The sequence below is a fragment of the Neofelis nebulosa genome, chromosome 6 (assembly GCF_028018385.1).
Source record: "Neofelis nebulosa isolate mNeoNeb1 chromosome 6, mNeoNeb1.pri, whole genome shotgun sequence".
NCBI classification, from domain to species: Eukaryota; Metazoa; Chordata; class Mammalia; order Carnivora; family Felidae; genus Neofelis; species Neofelis nebulosa.
This window is the reverse complement of record NC_080787.1, coordinates 111,021,365-111,041,190: the sequence shown is the minus strand read 5'-3', so window position 1 is coordinate 111,041,190 and position 19,826 is coordinate 111,021,365. Positions and strand designations below refer to the sequence as shown.

At 39.6% G+C, this 19,826-nt stretch overlaps 1 protein-coding gene across 10 annotated transcripts in view; it reads left to right on the top strand.

Moving 5' to 3' along the window:
- The first annotated feature begins 290 nt into the window (after nucleotides 1-290).
- Nucleotides 291-19,826, top strand: part of FAM184A (family with sequence similarity 184 member A) — a 123,404-nt gene continuing 103,868 nt past the window's right edge. For all 10 annotated transcript variants that reach the window (XR_009263264.1, XM_058735116.1, XM_058735115.1 and 7 more), the window contains exon 1: nucleotides 291-583. Coding sequence is in view for 9 of the 10 variants with exons in the window: in XM_058735116.1 (XP_058591099.1) it covers nucleotides 416-583 (168 nt within the window). In the remaining variant the exon portion in view is untranslated. The remainder of the gene's footprint in view (nucleotides 584-19,826) is intronic.

The following is a 19,826-nucleotide window of genomic DNA, read 5'->3' as shown; positions in this document are numbered from 1 at the left end:
GCCCGCCCCGTCTCCTCCTCCCTCCGCAGCCCCGGCGGCGGCCGTCTTGCCAGGTCCCTGGTTCCGGGTGGGAGCGGGACTTGCGGGGCCACGCTGCCCACGACGCCCCCGCCAGGAGCCAGCTGGGAAGCTGGCAAGAGCGGGTCGGGCCCGGAACCGCCGCCGCTGGACCCCGGGCGTCTGCCCCGCGCCGGTGTCGTCCGCGGCCTCGAGCTGGCTGGGCTGCCCCGTCCCTGGACGGGAGTGACTGGGAGGGGGGGGTCGTGGGCCGGAGGGCGCCTGCGGCCGCGGCTGTCAAACGCCGGGGGTCGGGTCCGGAAGCGGCCGCCCGGGTTCTTGCCTCCCAGACGCTGTTGCTCCTCGGCCCGCCCCCGGAGCGCGAGGACGGGTGCCCGGGCCGGGGTCTATCGGGAAGATGGCGACCCCGGGCATGAGCTGGCAGCAGCACTATTACGGCGGCCCGGCGGCCGGGGCGGCCAAATTCCCGCCCTCTCCGGCCGCCGCGCAGCAGGCGGGGCACAGCATGGACTACAGCCAGGACCTGCACCTGAAAATGAGCAAGAAAATCGCCCAGCTCACCAAGGTAAGAGCGCGGCGGCGGGGTCAGCACGGCGGGGACCCCATGTGGGCCGCGACGGGCTCAGCTGCCAGGCAGGGAGGCTGCGAGCCTCGCGCCCGGGGCGAGTTGAAGGGGGCTTCTGTGGGGAAGCAACAGCCAGAGACTAAGCTCCAAGAACCGTTCAAACTTCGGTGGAACGCCGGAGACGTTCATTTAAACTAGATAACTCACCCGCACGGCTGGGTTTATGGGACTCGCACCCCGCTGCCCTTTAGGGGGTAAGCCAGCACAGAACAAATTAGGATCTACTTCCTTTATTGCACAATAATAAATCACTTTAGTTTTGCTCTCATGTATCTGCCCAGACTTCACGAGCCTTTATACTACTGTATTAAGTACAGTACCGTATTTACCCAACAAGACCCGGAATCTTCCCAATTAATCAGTATCTTCTGTTGGATGCGTACTTAGGGGAGAATAAACCTGAACAATGTAGGAGGGTAAAACATACCTTGCGTGCCATTTTGGGGATTTAATGAGTCATTCCTTACCCTGACAAAATGTCAAACACGGCTTGTTAGATGAATCATGTGTCTGCGCTTAGTTAAGTGTTTCAGTCTATCAAAAGATAATTTTCAAAGCGCATAAGTCTGCAAATTTGGCCAACTGTAGTTAGGATGGAGAGCTTTTTTCTAGTTAATGTTGATAATGAGAAGTTGGTGAAGCAAGAGCAATTTCAGACCAATTCTATTGCTCTGTTTAGGTATCATGAGCAATCTTTCAATACCTGTTAATGAGAACAAGTGATTCGTGGTTTCAGAAAGTTAGTAGAGGTGATCTCAATGTGTTTAAGCTGAGTTGGCTAACCACTTGTTAGTAGTGTGGGTATGATGAAGAGAGGTGGGCATCATGGGCGTTTACTAATAGTAAGAGCTAATAGTAAGTACTAATAGTAAGTCTGACTCTTTCAACTCCAAAATTCTCATTTTATAATTCCAGTACTAGTTGGCACCATTGAGAAGGTAGAGTAAGACAGAGCTGGAAGAAAGGAAACAGGAGTGAAATGGGAATGAAAAGAGGGTAAAATGATTTTGGTGAAGAAATATGATTGAGGGTAGAAAGAAAACTAACATGATAGGATGAAGAAGGAGGTCTCCTACAGAAGAGCATTCAAGGAAAAAGGAGCAAGAACATGATGGTAAAAGTCAGCCACGCAAAGCAGGGCGACACTGGGGGAAATTTTGTGTTTTGGTTTTCATTTTAGGTCCACTCTGTCTCAGAGCTTACTATGTGCCCAGTTTTTACTGCCTAATCTTGTGACAGATGATTCCCATATTCAGAGGAAGGAAAGCCCAGGAAGAAACAATAGTAAACCATCAGGGCACTTATACGTTTGGGAGCTCAAAGCCGGGTTTCCTGAAATCATGTTTGGTCTTCAGAATACTGATGTTCAGAATGAAGCACATGGTTATATATTTATTCTGGCTTTTCTTATGGTATGCCCACAACACCCATTGTTCTTATTTGAGATTGTAACCCTCTAGGTTCCTGCCGTATGTAATAGAAACAAGTTGGTAGTGGAACTGTGTACAGTTGAATAAAAAGTTTCTCATCTCTCCAGTAAACTACTTTTATTTTTACTACCTACCTTTTTCGATTTTCTGTTCTTTTATCAGAAAAAAATATTAGTACAACTATTAAAGCTGAGAGTACTGATAGAAGCTGCTATCACCTTCTCTGATTACTCACCTTTACTCTAATGAGGCAGGAAGCTGCCCCCATACCATTGCTCCTCAAGGCTCCAGTACTATTCCTAATCTTTACTGAGAGTTACTTGGACTCTCTGATTTAGTGTTTATAGTTACAGTCTCTAAACACCCACACCACCTTCTCTGCTAAGTGCCTCGGACATTTAATCTCTTACACTAGAGTTTCTTAGTCTTGGCATTGTTGACATTTTGGATTGGCCAATTCCTTGTTGGGAGCAGGCAGGGCTGTCCTGTGCATTATAGGATGTTTAACAGCATTCCTCTTGTTACCTAGTAGATTCCAGTAGCACTCCCCCCCTGCACACACCATCATGACAATGACCATGTCTTTAGACATTGCCAAATGTCCCCGGGAGGAGGGGGGGACTCCTCTCATGTTGAGAAGCACTGACTTATACTGGAATATCTATCCCACCCTGTCTCTTGCATTTATTACTAAGATAAGATAATAGGACTCTACCGGAGCCAACATCCTTTAGTTCTTGAAACCTACAATAAGACATGCATCCTTTATGTACCATTTTGGAAACTGTCCAATTTTACAGTCACAAACACTTCTTGTAAATACTGTACAATCAGAACAATATGATTAATATATCAACTGTTAGAAACTTTACTGGTATCTGCTACATAGAATTTTCACTCAGGAAGGGTTTATTCATATTAGTAGAAGTAGGTTGGAAGCTTAGCGTATATTTCAGAATTAAACATTATAATCATTAAAATAGGATATTCTATCTTTTGGAGAGAGTCAGTAGTACTCAGCTCTTCAGCATTATAATTAGCGTGGCTTGGGAATCTGACTTTCTTGAATTAAAACTCCTGCTCTACTGATTACTAGTAATATGACCTTGGGCAAGTCATTAAATTCTGGACCTCAGTTTCCTAATCTTTAAGAGAGGGATGATGATACTATAACTCTCTAAGATAGTAGGCTCTTAATTCTGGCTGTCACTGAAAAGAGAGAATCTGTGCCAACAGAATATTAATAAAATAGTGGATAATATATTTTTAAACTCTTCCTCTCTTTTTAAAATAAACTAGTTTGCATTTAGTAGTATTATTATATTGTATTTATTTAGAGGGTTTTCTGCTAAGTTTTTAAAAATATATACATTAATTCTATTGGAATCGCCGAGTTTAAAATTTTCACATGTATTCTGCATTGTTGTAGAACAGTATTGAAAATACATGCATTTTTCAAATACTTGACTAGTTATGAAAGGATAAGGATGAAAGTAATCTGTATTATAATTAAAAAAAATTTTTTTACATTTATTTTTTGAGAGACATAGAGAGACAGAGCGCAAGTTGGGGAGGGGCGGAGAGAGAGAAGGAGACACAGAATCTGAAGCAGGCTCCAGGCTCTGAGCTGTCAGCACAGAGCATGATGCGGGGCTCAAACTCACGAACCGTGAGCTCATGACCTGAGCTGAAGTTGGATGCCTAACCGACTGAGCCACCCAGGCGCCCCTCTGTATTATAATTTTGTACATAGTAAGACTCAATATGTTTTTAACTAAAAAGCCAGCTCAGCTGCAGACATATCTGTTCAGATTCTATTTCCCTAGAACCTAACATAGCAGCCATCTCCTAGAAAGAAGAACAGTAGTTTTTAAAGCACCTTTTATATAAGGGGCACTATCCTAAATGTTCGAGATATAGCATGGAGCAAGACACAGTCTCTGCCTTTTAAAGTGAATCTGTTATATTCAGGCCACTCCAGCAAATTTTAAGACTCAGTTTTAGATTCTTGAGTCATGTTATGGCAGGTTTCTGGGATTGTTAGTGGCTGAACCATCTTAGGATAGGCAGAGAAGCTGGGTGGGTTGAGTTATGTTTAATAGGATCACATTTGTGTGCTTCTCTACTCTCTGCTGTGTTGCCTCTTTATTGTATTAGGGTGAAAAGCAATATATGTAATGTAATTATCAAACAGCTTTTTTTGTGTGTTACTCATTGTCCCTTTCAGTTTGTGAGGCTGGCTCATCTGCCTGTAGATAAACTTGACTTTTCTGGTGGCTGTTAGATAATACAAGTTGTCTTTCAGTAACTAATTGCAGAAGTCTCAATTTGATTATTAAAATGTTCAGTGCCAACAAATAAAGACCCGAAACCAAACCTAAATTAAGGACAACGCTTCTCCCCCATGCCCATTCCCAGCTCTGCCCACTATGAGCGGGAAGCCAATAATCAGGAAGGGGGGCATCATGACTTTTTTTCTTCTGCCTAGGCTTTTCTACTCTTGCTTTGTCTTGCTGTTCCTGATTTAACACCCCCTCTACCCTCCCATCCCTGTTGGAAAAGGAAGAAGGGAAGAGAGGAAAGACTAGTAGCAAACTTCACTTGAATGGTGCATGGTGATCTAGCTTCAGTGCTGTTATAGATTTGGCACACATTTAAAGCTCATTCTTTCCTCCTGTGTCTTCTACCTCCTGCCTCCATTGCTCAGGATTCCTCACTTCAGATTGCTTGACAGTGAGAATGCATCTGTATTCTGGCTTGTTGCTTACTCCTTCCTCAGCCTCTTGGATGTTGCAGGGTCTTCATGTTTATTTTGCTGAGGTCTGTTCAAGCTTCAGGTAACCCTCTTGGATACACCTAGGTGACGCCACCCCAGCTTACTCTGTCTCCCATAGGACCCACCTTGGTCCATGGGGAGCATTCATTCTTTGTCCAGACAAAGAATGTTAGTCATATTTGAGTGGTTTGAATTGGTTTCTTGTATTTTATTAATAGGCACAAAAACTTGATATACTGTTTATCAGTTGTCCAAACTTTTATAAAGGGACGCCTTTAGAGTTAAAAAAATTTAGAGCTGGAAGAAACCACAGATTCTGACCAGCCTAACCCTCTCATTTAATAGGTGTGGGAGTTGAGGGCCGGAGTCATTTGAAGATTGTACAGCTTGCCCCCGGCAGAACCTGAACACCAACCCAGAGAGAAGGGCAGCTGTGCTAGCAGGTCTCTTTTCCCTATGTCTTCCTTCTTTCTAACTAATACTACTCACTCATTTTCTAAGAAGCTGGAGACTTGTTTTGGTGGTGGTTTTGTCATGTTGGAACCATGTTTCGTCCACCATCTCAATCACAGATTTCTTGGGACAGTGAACCCATGTGATGTGCTGTCTCTCCGTATTTACAGGTTGTACAGTTTGCAACTGTGGCTTTGGCAAATTTGTAACAGAGCTATTTTTTGTATTCTCAGGTAAATGTCATAATATTTTTATGTTTTCTTTAACAGCTTTAGTCATTCCAGACTTAAAAAATGTTTTAATTACTTTGATTTGGAGACTGTCATACTTGGTGTCAAAGTTACTACTAGGGGGTTATTTTAAATTTTTTTCCTTACACTGCTTGCTTTCTTAATTGGATTGTTGCTTAGGTCTCATTCCTGAAGGCAGGAAGTTGGAAGTTTACCAGTTTTTCTCCCTTCACCCCTCTCTCTGTGTTATTTGTTTGTTTATGAAAATTATTTGCTGTCTTTTAATTGCCAACCTCTTAAAAAATGGTATGAAAGAGGAGGTTCAGCAAAATGTTAGTGAAACAGTCTGGTCATTTTAATTGAATTAGTAAGTAAATCCCTATACTTTAATTTTGAAAATTATTAGTGTTTCTGAAAATGTTGTACCTCATAAATTTGAGATGAGAATGCAGAGTAAGTTGGGTCTGTAAAACCATTTAGCTTCTGAATGATAATAGGAGGTAATTGGTGGGGGGGGAGGGGAATGGAGGAATAAAAAAAGAAAACCAACAACTTATTTTCTGTCCTTTCAGCTTATCTTGGGAGATGGAAAAAGCTTCTAATCTTTGAGCATTCAAATAAACTTGAATATTATGCCATGAGATCGGATTGATGTGAAAAATGAAAATTTGTAATGCCGTATTTGTTTTTTCACCACTGGAAGTTTCTATTTTGTAGACCACTTATGAGCGAGAAGGACATTAAGTAAGCCAGTCAGAATTGGTATGCCCCTCAGTCTATTTTGGAGATAAACATCTGAGGAAAGGTGGGAGACAATTGCTAAATTAATTCAGGACTTTTTTTTTTTTTGGTAAATAAAAGCGATGTTAAAAATGGTAGTTTGATGTGGGGAAATATTATTATCAAAGTTATATTTTATATCCCAAGCGTGATCTGAGCCACAGAGGCTTTTTTAGATTGAACTGGGAACTTAACAGTTCTTTGAAATATTGAAAATAGTCTCTGACTGCCAATCAATTAATATATAAAGGTGAATTTTGGAAACACCGGTCTTTGCAAGTTGGGGATTACCAATTATGGTCCATATTTTGGTGTACTTAACATTTGAGACCAAAGCAAGTATTTTAGAAAATAAACTTTTTATTCTTAGCTTTCTAAAGTTAAACTACAACAGTGAATACTGTCATTTGTAGGTCTCAAACTTATTTCATTACTGATTACATCTTTCCCACTAAACCTTAATGAGAATGTACACAATTAGTGAAGTTGAATATGTAAATTTTTGTCCTATATCTTTTACCTTCATTTTGAGATATAAAGGGAGGTTGAAACTACCAAAGGACCTATAGTAGATGGAAAAACAAAAGACTTAGTGGTCAACCAGAATATTTGGGATTTGAACAGTTTAGATTCAGGTCCTAATATGCCACCTAATTTATTACAAAGGATATAGTATTTTTTTTAAATGTTTATTTATTTTTGAGAGAGAGAGAGCGTGCAAGTGGGGAGAGGCAGAGAGAGAGGTGGCAGGGACAGAGGATCCAAAGTGGGCTCTGCACTGACAGCAGCCCAATGTGGGGCTCAAATTCATGAACCATGAGATCATGACCTGAGCCGAAGTCAGACATCTGACCAACTGAGCCACCCAGGTGCCCCGAGGAGATGTATTTTTAATGACTTCTGAAAATTATGAATCTATATTTCTTTATTTATATGTACCATTTCTATTTTGAGATTTAAAAATGAAAATTTGGTATACAAAGTACATTGCTAATATTTAAGTTATCTCTAAAATTCACAATTTTAGTAAAATATTAAGATAACCCCCTATTCAAAATTATTGGAGGGGTTATTTTAGTTAACTAGAAGTTACCATAGGGATTAATAATTTTCCATCTTCCAAAATAATATATTTACATTTAAACCATACCTTCATAAGTTCCACAGAGTCCTTTATTACCTCTCCATCAGTGTTACAATTTCAGTATATGCATAGAAGATTAGGCTAAACCTATACTAATCCTGTGGCAAATACTGAAATTTTATTTATTTATTTTTTTTAATATTTATTCTTGAGAGAGAACAGGGGAGAGGGCCAGAGGGAGAGAGAGAATCTTAAGAAGACTCCGTGCTAAGCATGGAACCTGACGCGGGGCTCCACCTCATGACCATGACATCATGACATGAGCCAAAATCAAGAGTCGGATGCTTAACCGATTGAGCCACCCAGGTGCCCCTGAAATTTTATTTCTGAATAAATTCTGTTACTTCTTGTTTTATTTACCCTGTTTTCCTCATAAAGTGCAGAGTTTGTGCACAAATTCTAGACATTGACTTTCTGGTTGGGAAGATGTTGTTTATTCTGCTGAATGTGCGTCTGTGTGCTCACAGGTATTTGCATTTTTCATCCTGTTTTTTCTTAAGCACGGTGGTAACAGAATGTCATGTCTTTCAGAAAACATTTCATAACTGAAACACTAAATACCATCTCAATCTTATTCTTAGATGTTTTCCCTAGTGAAACACTTTAAAAACAAAGCGTATGTAATTTTGAGGGGAAATTGTGTGTGTACGTACGTATGTTTGATATAATGGTCTACCCACAATAACAAAAGAAGATCTACTTAAATTTTTTTTTTAAGTTTATTTATTCATCTTAAGAGAGAGAGGGAGAGTGAGAATCCCATGCAGGCTGACATGGGGCTGAAACTCACAAACTGTGAAATCATGACCTGAGCTGAAATCGAGTCGGATACTTAACTGACTGAGCCATCCAGGCGCCCCTGAAGATCTACTTAAATACGACTAAAATAGAGCATATAGATCCATATGATTGGTAAACTTTTGTTGAATGCTTCGTCCATGAAAGATTTGATACTATTCATTTATCATTCCACTTTCGGACTATATATATTTTTAATTTTGTTCCAATAGATCTGTGAGAAAATATGACCAGAATGAAATAGGTGAACATTTTAATCAACAGATTAATCTGATAATTTTAAATGCTTAATTATGGGCAGCTTTTTGGTTTGTTTTGGGTAGAATTTATAGATCTCATTTTCTTAGATAAACTAAGCTAGTCCCTTCCAGTGTCCTCTTTAATAAGGTTTTTAATAATAATTTAAAGAGTAACATCAACACATTCTCTGGTTACAGATTTATAACATATTTGTCCAGGCGGTAGAGGACTTGCAAGGGAAATTTCAGTTTTCTGAAACCCAGGAGTTAATGGGACTGTATTAGGTTTAGGTCTCTCATGGGCAGGCCAGAGAGCCACAGTCCCATAGCCATATGACCCAGTGAAGCAGCAGTGCCCATCATTATAGGTCAGAGGTGTGATTCAGTGGGTTTGACAGACCCCAGTTTGAATTTCAGGTTCACTATGTATTAGTGTTTTACTTTTAATAAGTTTTAACCTGTTAGAGCCTCAGTCTCCTCATATGTAAAATGAGAATAACAAAACCTATCTCATAGAATTATTGTAGAGATTAAATGAAATAATTTGTATAGGAGAGGAGGTCAGTAAATGCCAATTTCTACCCATTTTCCACACCCCTACCCCTTGGCTTAGCATTTGCTGATACAGTTTTAACGAGTATGTTTTGTATATATTTTCTCTTTTGATGGAGATATATTCTACATTATTAGAGACCACAGCTATCAAAAGTAAAGGTTTAACAGCAAATAAAATACAGTTGGTTCTTATTATTTGAGATGGTTGTATTCTATGAAGTTATGTTCTAGGGGAAATATAGGGTTATGTTCCTGACACCCTCTGGTCACATTTTCATCAACCAGTCAACACATAGCCTTGTTTTATGTGTGTTTCTGTTTAATGGCACCTTATTTAATATATCTTATTGGGGCGCCTGGGTGGCTCAGTTGGTTAAGTACCCAACTTCAGCTCAGGTCATGATCTTGTGGTTCATGGGTTTGAGCCCCACGTTGGGCTCTGTGCTGACAGGTCAGAGCCTGGAGCCTGCTTTGAGTTCTGTGTCTCCCTGTCTCTCTGACCCTCCCCTGCTCACACTCTGTCTGGCTCTCTTTCTCTCAAAAATAAATAAACATTAGGGGCGCCAGGGTGGCGCAGTCGGTTAAGCGTCCGACTTCAGCCAGGTCACGATCTCGCGGTCCGTGAGTTCGAGCCCCGCGTCGGGCTCTGGGCTGATGGCTCGGAGCCTGGAGCCTGTCTCCGATTCTGTGTCTCCCTCTCTCTCTGCCCCTCCCCCGTTCATGCTCTGTCTCTCTCTGTCCCAAAAATAAAAAATGTTGAAAAAAAAAAAAAAAAAATAAATAAATAAATAAACATTAGAAACAATTTTTTAAATACACCTAATTGATTCATTAACAGTGAACTCATAGGCAACAGTGTATAACTCACGTGTGAATGAAGATTAACAAACTGTGAGTGTTAAATTGTAAGGTTACATACAAATTTTAGCAAGTCGACAAACTTGGAAATATGGAATCCATGAATGATGAGCATCTACTGTATCTAAGAATGGATACAGAACTGCATCTGCTGTTTACTTAGCCCCTGCCCTGGGTTTTCAGCTGTTGTTTTGGGCCTGTATGACTATGACTCTTATTAACACCCTGAACACCCTCACATGAGTATGACTTTGACTTTTATTATCCCTCTAAGCACCCACAGATGAAAGGGGTAGAAAGGATAGTGGGGGCAGGAATACTTATCTTTTGTGTGAATTGCCAGTCACCTAGTAGCCAGCCTATAATCATAAACATGGGACAAAATTGCACCCAGAGATTCTCCTTGTATATAAACTGTGATCTTCACAATCTGAACTTGAGTCTACCACATTGCTCTAGGTCAGAAAAAGGAATCAAATATAAAAAATATTCTATGGCATGGAGTGAAACCTTTGAAAATATAATGTTGACTTATTTTAATTAAAATAGTCTTATTTTTTTTATATTCATTGTTTAAAATATGTTTGCAGTTACTTCCTTCTCAGCATAAACTGTCAGTGTGGGAGTTGTTTTTGTTAAAAGCCTTTGTATAGGTATCTAAAGATAACTACAAATTTTATATTCTCTGGGATTCAGCACATTTGGTTGGAAGTTTCTGAATTAACTATACAATGTGCAGAAAATTTATTCAAATATAGAATATTTTGGCATATAATTAGACTTACTGTTTGTTTTTTTTATCTTGACCTATACCTTTCTTAAATGACCTAGAATATGTGTATTTTCAATGTTGTTAATAGTAGCGTATGTTCATATTTATCCATACCTTCTTGTCCCAATCCCCTGGTGATTATCAGAAAATACCGGTGAGAAAGGAGCCCAGATAAGAACACTCTGTGGTTTTGAAAGAGTTAGCAAAGTTAACTGGCCTAGAAAAAGTAAGACTTTGAATTCAAGCCACGCCTGCCATTTTGATATTGTTCTCTTGATCCTGCATATCTTCAATTTCAATCCCGAGTCACCTTTCCTCTTTGTTTTCTCTGTTTCTGGATTGTGGAGCATTGCCAGAGAAATTTTGGAACTGGACTGTGGCAGAATAATGCTACCCTTCACTTCCTACCCCAGAGATGTCTACAGCCCAATCTCTGGTATCTTTGAATATGTTACTTTATATTTGCAGATGTGACTAAGTGAGGGATCTTGAGATGGAGAGATTATCCTTGATTATTTGGATCGGGCCAGTATAGTCATAAGAATCCTTCTGAGTGAAAGAGGGATGTACGTGAATCAGTGCCAGAGTGATGGGACATGAGAAAGACTTGGCCAGCCATTGCTGACTTTGAAGATGGAAGGTGGCCATGAGCCAAAGAATACAGGTGGCCTCTAGGAGCTGGAAAAGGCAAGAAAACAAATTATCCCCAAGAGCCTCCAGATTTTAGCCCAGTGAAACTCTTTTGAGACCTCCAGAATTGTAAGATTAATAAATGTATGTTGCTTTATATCCCTAGTTTTGTGACAAATTGTTATAGCAGCTAGAGGAAACTAAGGCTTGGACATTGATAGCTCTGTGCAACATCATATGATCCAATTTTACCTGATCAAACCGTGTTGCTGACTTATATTATGTTGCTGTCTCTCTGAATTGCCCACCGTTGCTTCTTCTCCTCTTAATGTATACACATCATGTAGATAAGCTGCTTTCTATTTTACTAAAACGGTCAAGACTACCAAACTTCAGTTACTTGTCTATAAGGATACTGGGGTCATTCATTCCTTGAGAGAACTTTCTCCTGGTTCTGCCACTTTAACTGTCATGTATATGCTGTTTTTCTGTGTCTTAAGTAGCTCACTCTTGACAGGGACAGATGGGAATCAAGGAAACTAATTGGGAGGGTATTGGAATATAGTATTGATGAGAGATTATGAGGACCTGGATTGGGACTGTGGTAGTAGAGAGAGCAGAGAGATTTGGAAAATCTTCAGGGGCAGATTAAAGAAACAGGAAGTAAACTTGTCGGGACTTTGTGACAATCTGTTGTAGTGGAAGATTAAGAATAATAGGTCTCTCATCACATGGTAGGTACTCGTGAATGAATGTTAATGATTGAGTGACTAGATAGATATTAATGTCAATTGAGATAGGAATATGGGAAGGACATCTATTTCTGTGTAACAAGTTACCTTCAAATTTAGCAGGTTAAAACAACATTTATTATCTCACGGTTTCTGAGGTTCAGGAATGTAGGGGTCACTTAGCTGGGTGGTTCTCAGGTTACAGTCAAGCTGAAGAGTTGACTGAGGCTGGAGGCTTCATATTTTAGTTCACTCCTATGGCTGTTAGCAGGAGACTTTAGTCCTTCACCACGTGGGCCTCTCCACAGCAAGTGACCCACGGGGATTGGAGAAAGAGACCAAGGTGGAAGCTATGGTCTGCGTAACATAATCATAGAGTGACATATCACCACCTTTGCCATATATTATTTGATTACACCAACCATGGTATACTAGAGGTGGTAACTACACAAAGATTTGAATATTGGGAGACAAAGATCAGTGGGGGCCATTTTAGCGGCTGGTTACCTCAAGAGAGAAGCAGAATTGATGGGAGAGAGATAATGAGTTCACAGTTTGAGATGGCCATGTTTATCCAGATAGAAAGAGCAAACATTTGGATATTCATTTTAAGCCAAAAGGAGAGATCAATACTAGAAATAACATTTACAAGTCATTAGCATATAGGTGGTAGTTAAAATCATTAGTGATTGGGGCCTTAAGCAGAATAGAAAATATTTAGTATAGTTGCTGGGGGAAGAAGGAGAAAATCACTGACCAGAGACAAGTGAAAGGATCCAGTGAGACGTGTTGTTGTCCCAAGAGGAAATTAGATGTGGTATTTGGTCTCAGTTTAAATGTATCACAGTTTTCTGTAAAGTCCTATGCAGTCCTGTGGAGAGGACCATTGTTCACCAAATGTAGAAGAGAAGAAGGCAGTTCTTAAATGATTAATCCAGAGTCTTTGTTTTGACTGATGGGTATAACGGAAGGACTGAGGTTAAAAGAGTTAACTTCATGGGGCACCTGGGTGGCTCAGTCAGTTAAGTGTCCCACTTTGGCTCAGGTCATGATCTCACGGTTCATGAGTTCGAGCCCTGCATCAGGCTCTGTGCTGACAGCTTGGAGCCTGGAGCCTGCTTCAGATTCTGTGTCTTCCTCTGTCTCTGCCCCTCCTCCACTCATGCTCTGTGTCTCTCTCTCTCTAAAAAATAAATAAAGACATTAAAAAATTTTTTTAATTAAAAAAAAGAGCTTCGATAGATAGTAGTTCAGTTAATCTACCCTTGGGCTGCATGCTGCATGGAGAAGGAAGTGGGGTTAGGATGGAGCTGAGAGATTAAGGAAAATTTAGGAATTGAGAGGACCATTGGTGTGAATGTAGTTAATTCCCAGAAGTTGAAGGTTTACAGCAAGGAGTTATAACATGGGAGGGGGGCTATTTCTGAGGTGGAACAAGTTAAAATGAGATGCAGAGTACAGTCTTGAGAATGTTTATAGCGGAGTGACAGTTGTTAGAGTTGGTCTTTCAGATTCTACATGAATTTTTAAATTTTTTTTAAAATGTTCATTTATTTTTGAAAGAGGGATAGGGAGGGAGGGAGGGGCAGAGAGAGAGGGAGATACAGAATCTGAAGCAGGCTCCAGGCTCTGGGCTGAGGGCTCTGGGCTGTCAGCCCAGAGCCTGACGCAGGGCTTGAACCCACAAACTGTGAGATCATGACCTGAGTTGAAGTCAGATGCTTAACTGACTGAGCTCCCCAGGCATCCCAATTCTAGATAATTTTTGAAATCTCCAAATGTAATGACATTTGGGATAGGAGGTAAATTTATGAGTCCCATGCCTAAATATATACTAAATGTGGGCAGTGACTTGGAGGCTGGTTTATTACTATCATGAGGCAGGTGCAGTGATGAAGCTAACTAATAGAACAATTTGTCTGACTGTGGCATGTTGCCCTTTTTAGAAGGCAGCATTGAGTAGCTAGGTGAATGCCCAGATCACTTCCACATCCCATGATGAGTTGGGTGCAGCATAGGATATGGCTTCTGTTGGAAGAGAATCTATGTCTTTGGCTGAGAAGGGCAGAAGGGGTTCTGAGGATGTTAAGAATTAGTTTTATTTGTGTGGGTGGGTGGTAGGTGTTTGATCTGATATTTAATTATCGGCTCAGGGATTGCAAAGAGTATAATAATATGGGCAGTGGTGGAGGAACCAGGGGGTGAAGATGGATACTGGAATTTAGCTTTTGCAGCTATTCTGTAGTCATATGGCTAAATAAGGTGGAATATGTTGTCTTAGAATGCAGAATCTTATTTTGCTTGTTCTTTTTTTATTAGCAACTAGAACACTATAGGTCTTCAATAAATATTAAACAAGACACTAGAATTTTTAAGAAAAAAGTGATATATTTGTGAATTATTTGACCAAACTGTCTTTTCTAACTTGATTATTAATTTATATAAAATTTCTGCATAGTTTGTCATCCTTAATTTTTTTAATTAAGGAATGAGTAAAAATACCAATATTTTATTTACTAAAATAAATATGGGTATTTTTTCAGGTTTTTGCCTTTTTGTTGAAAAAAAAGTTTTAAAGGTTAGACTTGAAAATCACATTTTACATAATCTAAGCATCTTTTAGAAAACTAGAATAGAAGTTATTAAACAAAAGAAGAGAATCGTGCCAAATATAACCTCTGGAATTCCATGTCTGAGGCATGGAACTTTGCCTGTTTTACTTTATTCCTATATGGGTAGTCATGCAGTAGCCATTTTGAGGGTCTAATAAGTGCTGGACACTGTGGAGGACACACATAGGTCAAGGAGCTCATCCTTCAGGAGCTTATAAGCTAACTGATGTACAAGAACATACCTGAAACAGAACATACCTGAGACAAAGCAGTGTTTGGCAACCCTCTTCATGTTTCATGTCACCTGAGCAAAACTGGCCAGATCAGTAAGAAGAGCCTTCTGATCCTTTCATTTCCTCTACTGAGCACAACTGTTTTTACAAGATGGGAGACGGTGGGCCTAAGCCGGCTTGTCATGTGCATACGGGTTACTGGTTCTTGGAAGGACATATCAATAAGCAAAACAATTAAACTGAAAAATGTGCAATACTGTGTGTCATGCACTGTGTTAAGCATTTTAGATACACTATTCTGTTTCATCATTTTAACTTCATCAACTGGATATTATTCTCTTCACTTTACAGGAAAGAAACCTAAGGCTTAGAGATATTTAAGGTAACTTTCTCAAAGTTAGTTGTAAGTAAGGCTAACCCTGGTTACCTGTCTCTGACATTCTGGAAATCCTGTGGATTCAGAATGATAAGAACAGAGCACATATAGAAGCTTCAAGCCAGCTCATTCTATCTTACCTCATATCTCTGTCCCTGGGCCCTAGCTCCAAATGCAGGTCCCGGGGTCACCTAGCTTATCCTCAGGCAATTGTGTGCTTCCTTTTCCTGGATGCTTGTTGGGTTTTTATACTTGCTGTCTAGAACTCTTGCTCCCTACTGAACAAACGTCTCTACAGCCATATCTTGTCATCAAATACTCTATCTGCTTGCTTTATTTGAAAACCTGACTCTCTCCCTAGGATACTGCTTTTCCCACTGCCTTTGTAGGTGACCACTACTCATTTTCACACACCTCATCAACCGAAGGTCCTGAAGACAACATCTTTCTTCTAGCTCTCATTGCAGCCTGTAAACCATTACTCCTAGACTCTTCTGTAAATACAGTTCGTGAGGTGTAGGACAGCTGTCTCTTCCTCCTGCACCTCTCTCTTTGTTGCTTCCCATGCTAGCAGAGAGTTGCTGTCCATGGGTGACCCATCTAACATCCTAGTCTCACATTCTTGACCTTTGCAGATTCTGTGGTCTTTAACTTTACTCAAGCTACTTGATAGATTTTCCTCTCAGTTTTAAAGTCCAGAATAACCAAATGGATGGCACTGTAAAAATTTGTTGATTAAATCGATGGACTTCTTAACTTTTCATTTCTCCCTTCCTTTTTCACATTTTACCCATTCTCCAGACCCTGTGGTTCTTTTGTGTCTTCATTTTCTTTCTATTCATCAGCCCTTCCTTGCTTCACTTTGTTCTTTATCTGTCATAGACTGCTTGTATTATTACTGCTGCCACTATCTTGCCCAGTGTTTTTCCACTACACTTTCCAGACCAGCAAGAGGATAATATTGGCCAGATGTGCAGCTTTTTCAACCTAGCATATGTCAATAAGAAAGCAGAATGTCCATGTAAGCGCCCCTAGAAGGGCCCAGCTGAGTGGGGTGAAAACAGAAGAAACACTAGGTGGGAATGCTTGGATGACGCAAGTGAGGTCCAGGGGATGGAGTTTCCAATTGTAACTGGAATGATAATATCTGATTTTAACTTAATATCTTCTGCAAAGAAAAAACTTTAATTAGAAATGACTAAATACTTAGAAACAACAGGACTAAGTTTTTCTCTACCAAGTAGTTGCAAATTCATAAAGAAAATGAAGTTCTGTATTTGGGACCTTTCTTGCTTCTTGAGAAAGGCCTGAATTGGAATATACTTACCTCTTAGGACTACCTTTGCTGCACCCCAAATGTTATGGGCTGCTGTATGTTCATTTTCATTTGCTTCCATGTATTTTTTTAAAAAAATTCTTCTTTAATTTCCTGGTTAACCCATTCATTCTTTAGTAGGATGTTCTTTAACCTTCATGTATTTGAGGGCTTTCCAAATTTTTTCCTGTGGTTGATTTCAAGTTTCATAGCATTGTGATCTGAAAATATGCATGGTATGATCTTGATCTTTTTGTACTTATTGAGGGTTGATTTGTGACCCAGCATATGACCTATTCTGGAGAATGTTCCATGTGCACTAGAAAAGAATGTGTATTCTGCTTTAGGATGAAATTCTGAATATATATGTTAAGTCCATCTGGTCCACTGTGTCATTCAAAGCTATTTTATCCTCCTCCTCCTCCTTCTCTCCCTCTCCCCTCCCCCCTCAAAAATTAATAAAAACATTAAAAAAAATTAAAAAGGGGGGGGCGCCTGGGTGGCTCAGTTGGTTGAGTGTTCCACTTCAAGTCGTGATCTCATGGTTGGTGGGTTTGAGCCCTGCATCGGGCTCTGGGCTGACAGCTTGAAGCCTGGAGCCTGTTTCAGATTCTGTGTCTCCCTCTCTCTCTGCCCCTCCCCATCTCTCTCTCTCTCTCAAAAATTAATAAAAACATTAAAAAAAAAAAGCAATTGTATCCTTGTTCACTTTCTGCTTAGGTGATTTGTCCATTGTTGTAAGTGGGGTGTTAAGGTCCCCTACTGTTATTATTATCAATGAGTTTCTTTTTGTTTGTGGTTAATTGATTTATGTATTTGGGTGCTTTCACATTGGGGTCACAAATATTTATAATTGTTAGATCTTGGTGGATAGATCCCATAATTATGATATAATGCCCTTCTTCATTTCTTGTTAAAGTCTTTGTTGTAAAATCTAGTTTGTTTTGATATAGGTATGGCTACCCTGGCTTTCTTTTGACGTCTACTAGCATGGTACATGGCTCTCCATCCCCTCACTTTCAATCTGCATGTGTCTCTAGGTCTGAAATGACTCTCTTGTAGGGAGCATATAGAGGTAGGTGGGTGGGTGATGGGTACTAAGAAGGTCGCTTGTGACGAGCACTGGGTGTTGTATGTAAGTGACAAATCACTGAATTCTCCTGAAACCAATATTGCACTGTATGTTAACTAAAATTTAGATTTAAAAAGGGAAAAAAGAACAAAGAAAAAAAGTTTTAAAAGAAAAAAGATGTTCTGTTGGGAAAATGAAGAGCTCGATTTTTTTATGCTATGGTTTGTGAGTGACCAATTTGTACTTATTAAATATAAAAGCAAGTTATAAAATAGACTATATTTATGAAAATTCAGTGGTTTGAAGATTTCATATTAATATTATATATTAAGGATACTCTTTTTGTTAAACAGTAAAATGAGCTTTTTCTGGCAAAATAAGGCTTTCGGATGAGAGTAGATATATAGAATTCAAAATAGCTAACTCATTAATAAAGCGTTTATAATGGTAAAACCTGAAGTACTGGTATAGTTCTTTGTTTATGATAAGTGCCGAATAATTCTTGTGCTTGACAGAATGTTTACTTATCATGGTTATAGTTGGGTGCACAACATCTTCAACTAATTATGTCTTTAGACATGACCTAATTCAAACATAAATTGTAATAAAAGGGTGAAAAAGACTAAGTCTAGTAACTGGAGAGAATGTTAGAAATAAGATTTTAAAACCAATAAGCTGGAAATCAAACACTAGGAAATTATTTTATTGGATATGATGGTTTTTAAAGTTGAACTGTCAAAATAAATGGGGAAATTAACAAAATTGCCAAAAAAAATTTCTTTAAGAATGGAAGTTTCAGTAACCCGAAGGAAGAAAAACATGGAATATGGTCACTAAAGTGAGGGGATGGCCACGTTGCTCAGCATATACATTCCAGTTACTTGTTGCTGCTCTGGTTATCCATCTGCATTTCACACCACTCAAAAATTTTGCATAAAACAACAGTCATTTTATTCTCACAAATTCTTGGGATAAGAATTCGGAGAAGAGATGGAAGCATTGGTTTTTCTGTTCTATGATGTCTGGGTTTTCAGATGGGAAGACTAGAATGGATGAGTGTGATTTGCTCAGCTGGGAGTTGAAACAGCTGGCTTTGGAGAATCTACTTGCAAGATGACTTCTTTTTTCACCTTGTGCCTGGACTGGGGTGACTTGAAGGCTGGGCTCATCTGGGGAATCTAACTAGAGGACCTATATGCCCTCTCCATGTGGTGTTAGCTTTTCACAGCATGACAGCCTGGGTCTTCCAGAGACTGAGGAAGAAGCTGCAGGCTTCTACAGATCTAGGTTCAGAAGTCATTCATTATCACTGTTGCCACATCTGTCAGTTACAAGTGAATCATTAAAGCCAGCCTAGATTTGAGAGAATTGGACTCCTTGGTAGGGGAGTGGCAAGGTCATATTGCAGAAGAGCATGTGGGATGGGAAATATTGTGACCACTTTGGGAAAACACAGACTGCTAAAATGTATACTTTCTGGGAATGGGGAGAAAAGTAATCCACGCTTATAGCTTTTTCAGTAATTAGCCACAGACTTTTAAGGGTGTAAAAAATAAGAGAGATGGTTACCTAATATAAATTATTAGGAAAGAGCTCTTCCTGCCATTTGAACACAAATCGAGAATCCTCAGATTAGCAGAGACACTTTCCCGCAGCATTTTAAAAAGGCATTATTAGATTTATGGTAATATATGGTAATAAGAAAAGCTTTTTTATTATAAGCATAGCAGAAAGTTAGAGCTTACACTATGTAATGGTGTGTACTTTGGATATTGTCACTGCTTAACCACTTGTCATCTTCTGCCTCTTGGGACAGTAAGCAAGAGGACCATAATTTTAAGACTTTTTGAGATGTTGGATTTGAGATCTTTGGGATTTTGGATCTTTGCTTCAGCGATAATAGTGTATGTGTATATTGGGGCAACAGCGTTCACTGGTTTCAAGTTATGCTACATTAATTTTTAACCATATTGTGGAAAGAAGTTCTCCCTCTGACTAAGCTCTTGTTTCTATCCTCTTAGCCCCTTTAAGAGAGGGGCATATGGTGACAGATGTAGTGGCTGTGTCAGGAAGAAAGAAATCAAAATCTTTAGCACACTGGTGAGTGCCCTCCAGACCAGACCTACATAGGATGTAGTCCTATTTCTAGGAGGATTTAAGGGGATTTTAGTGATCTTGT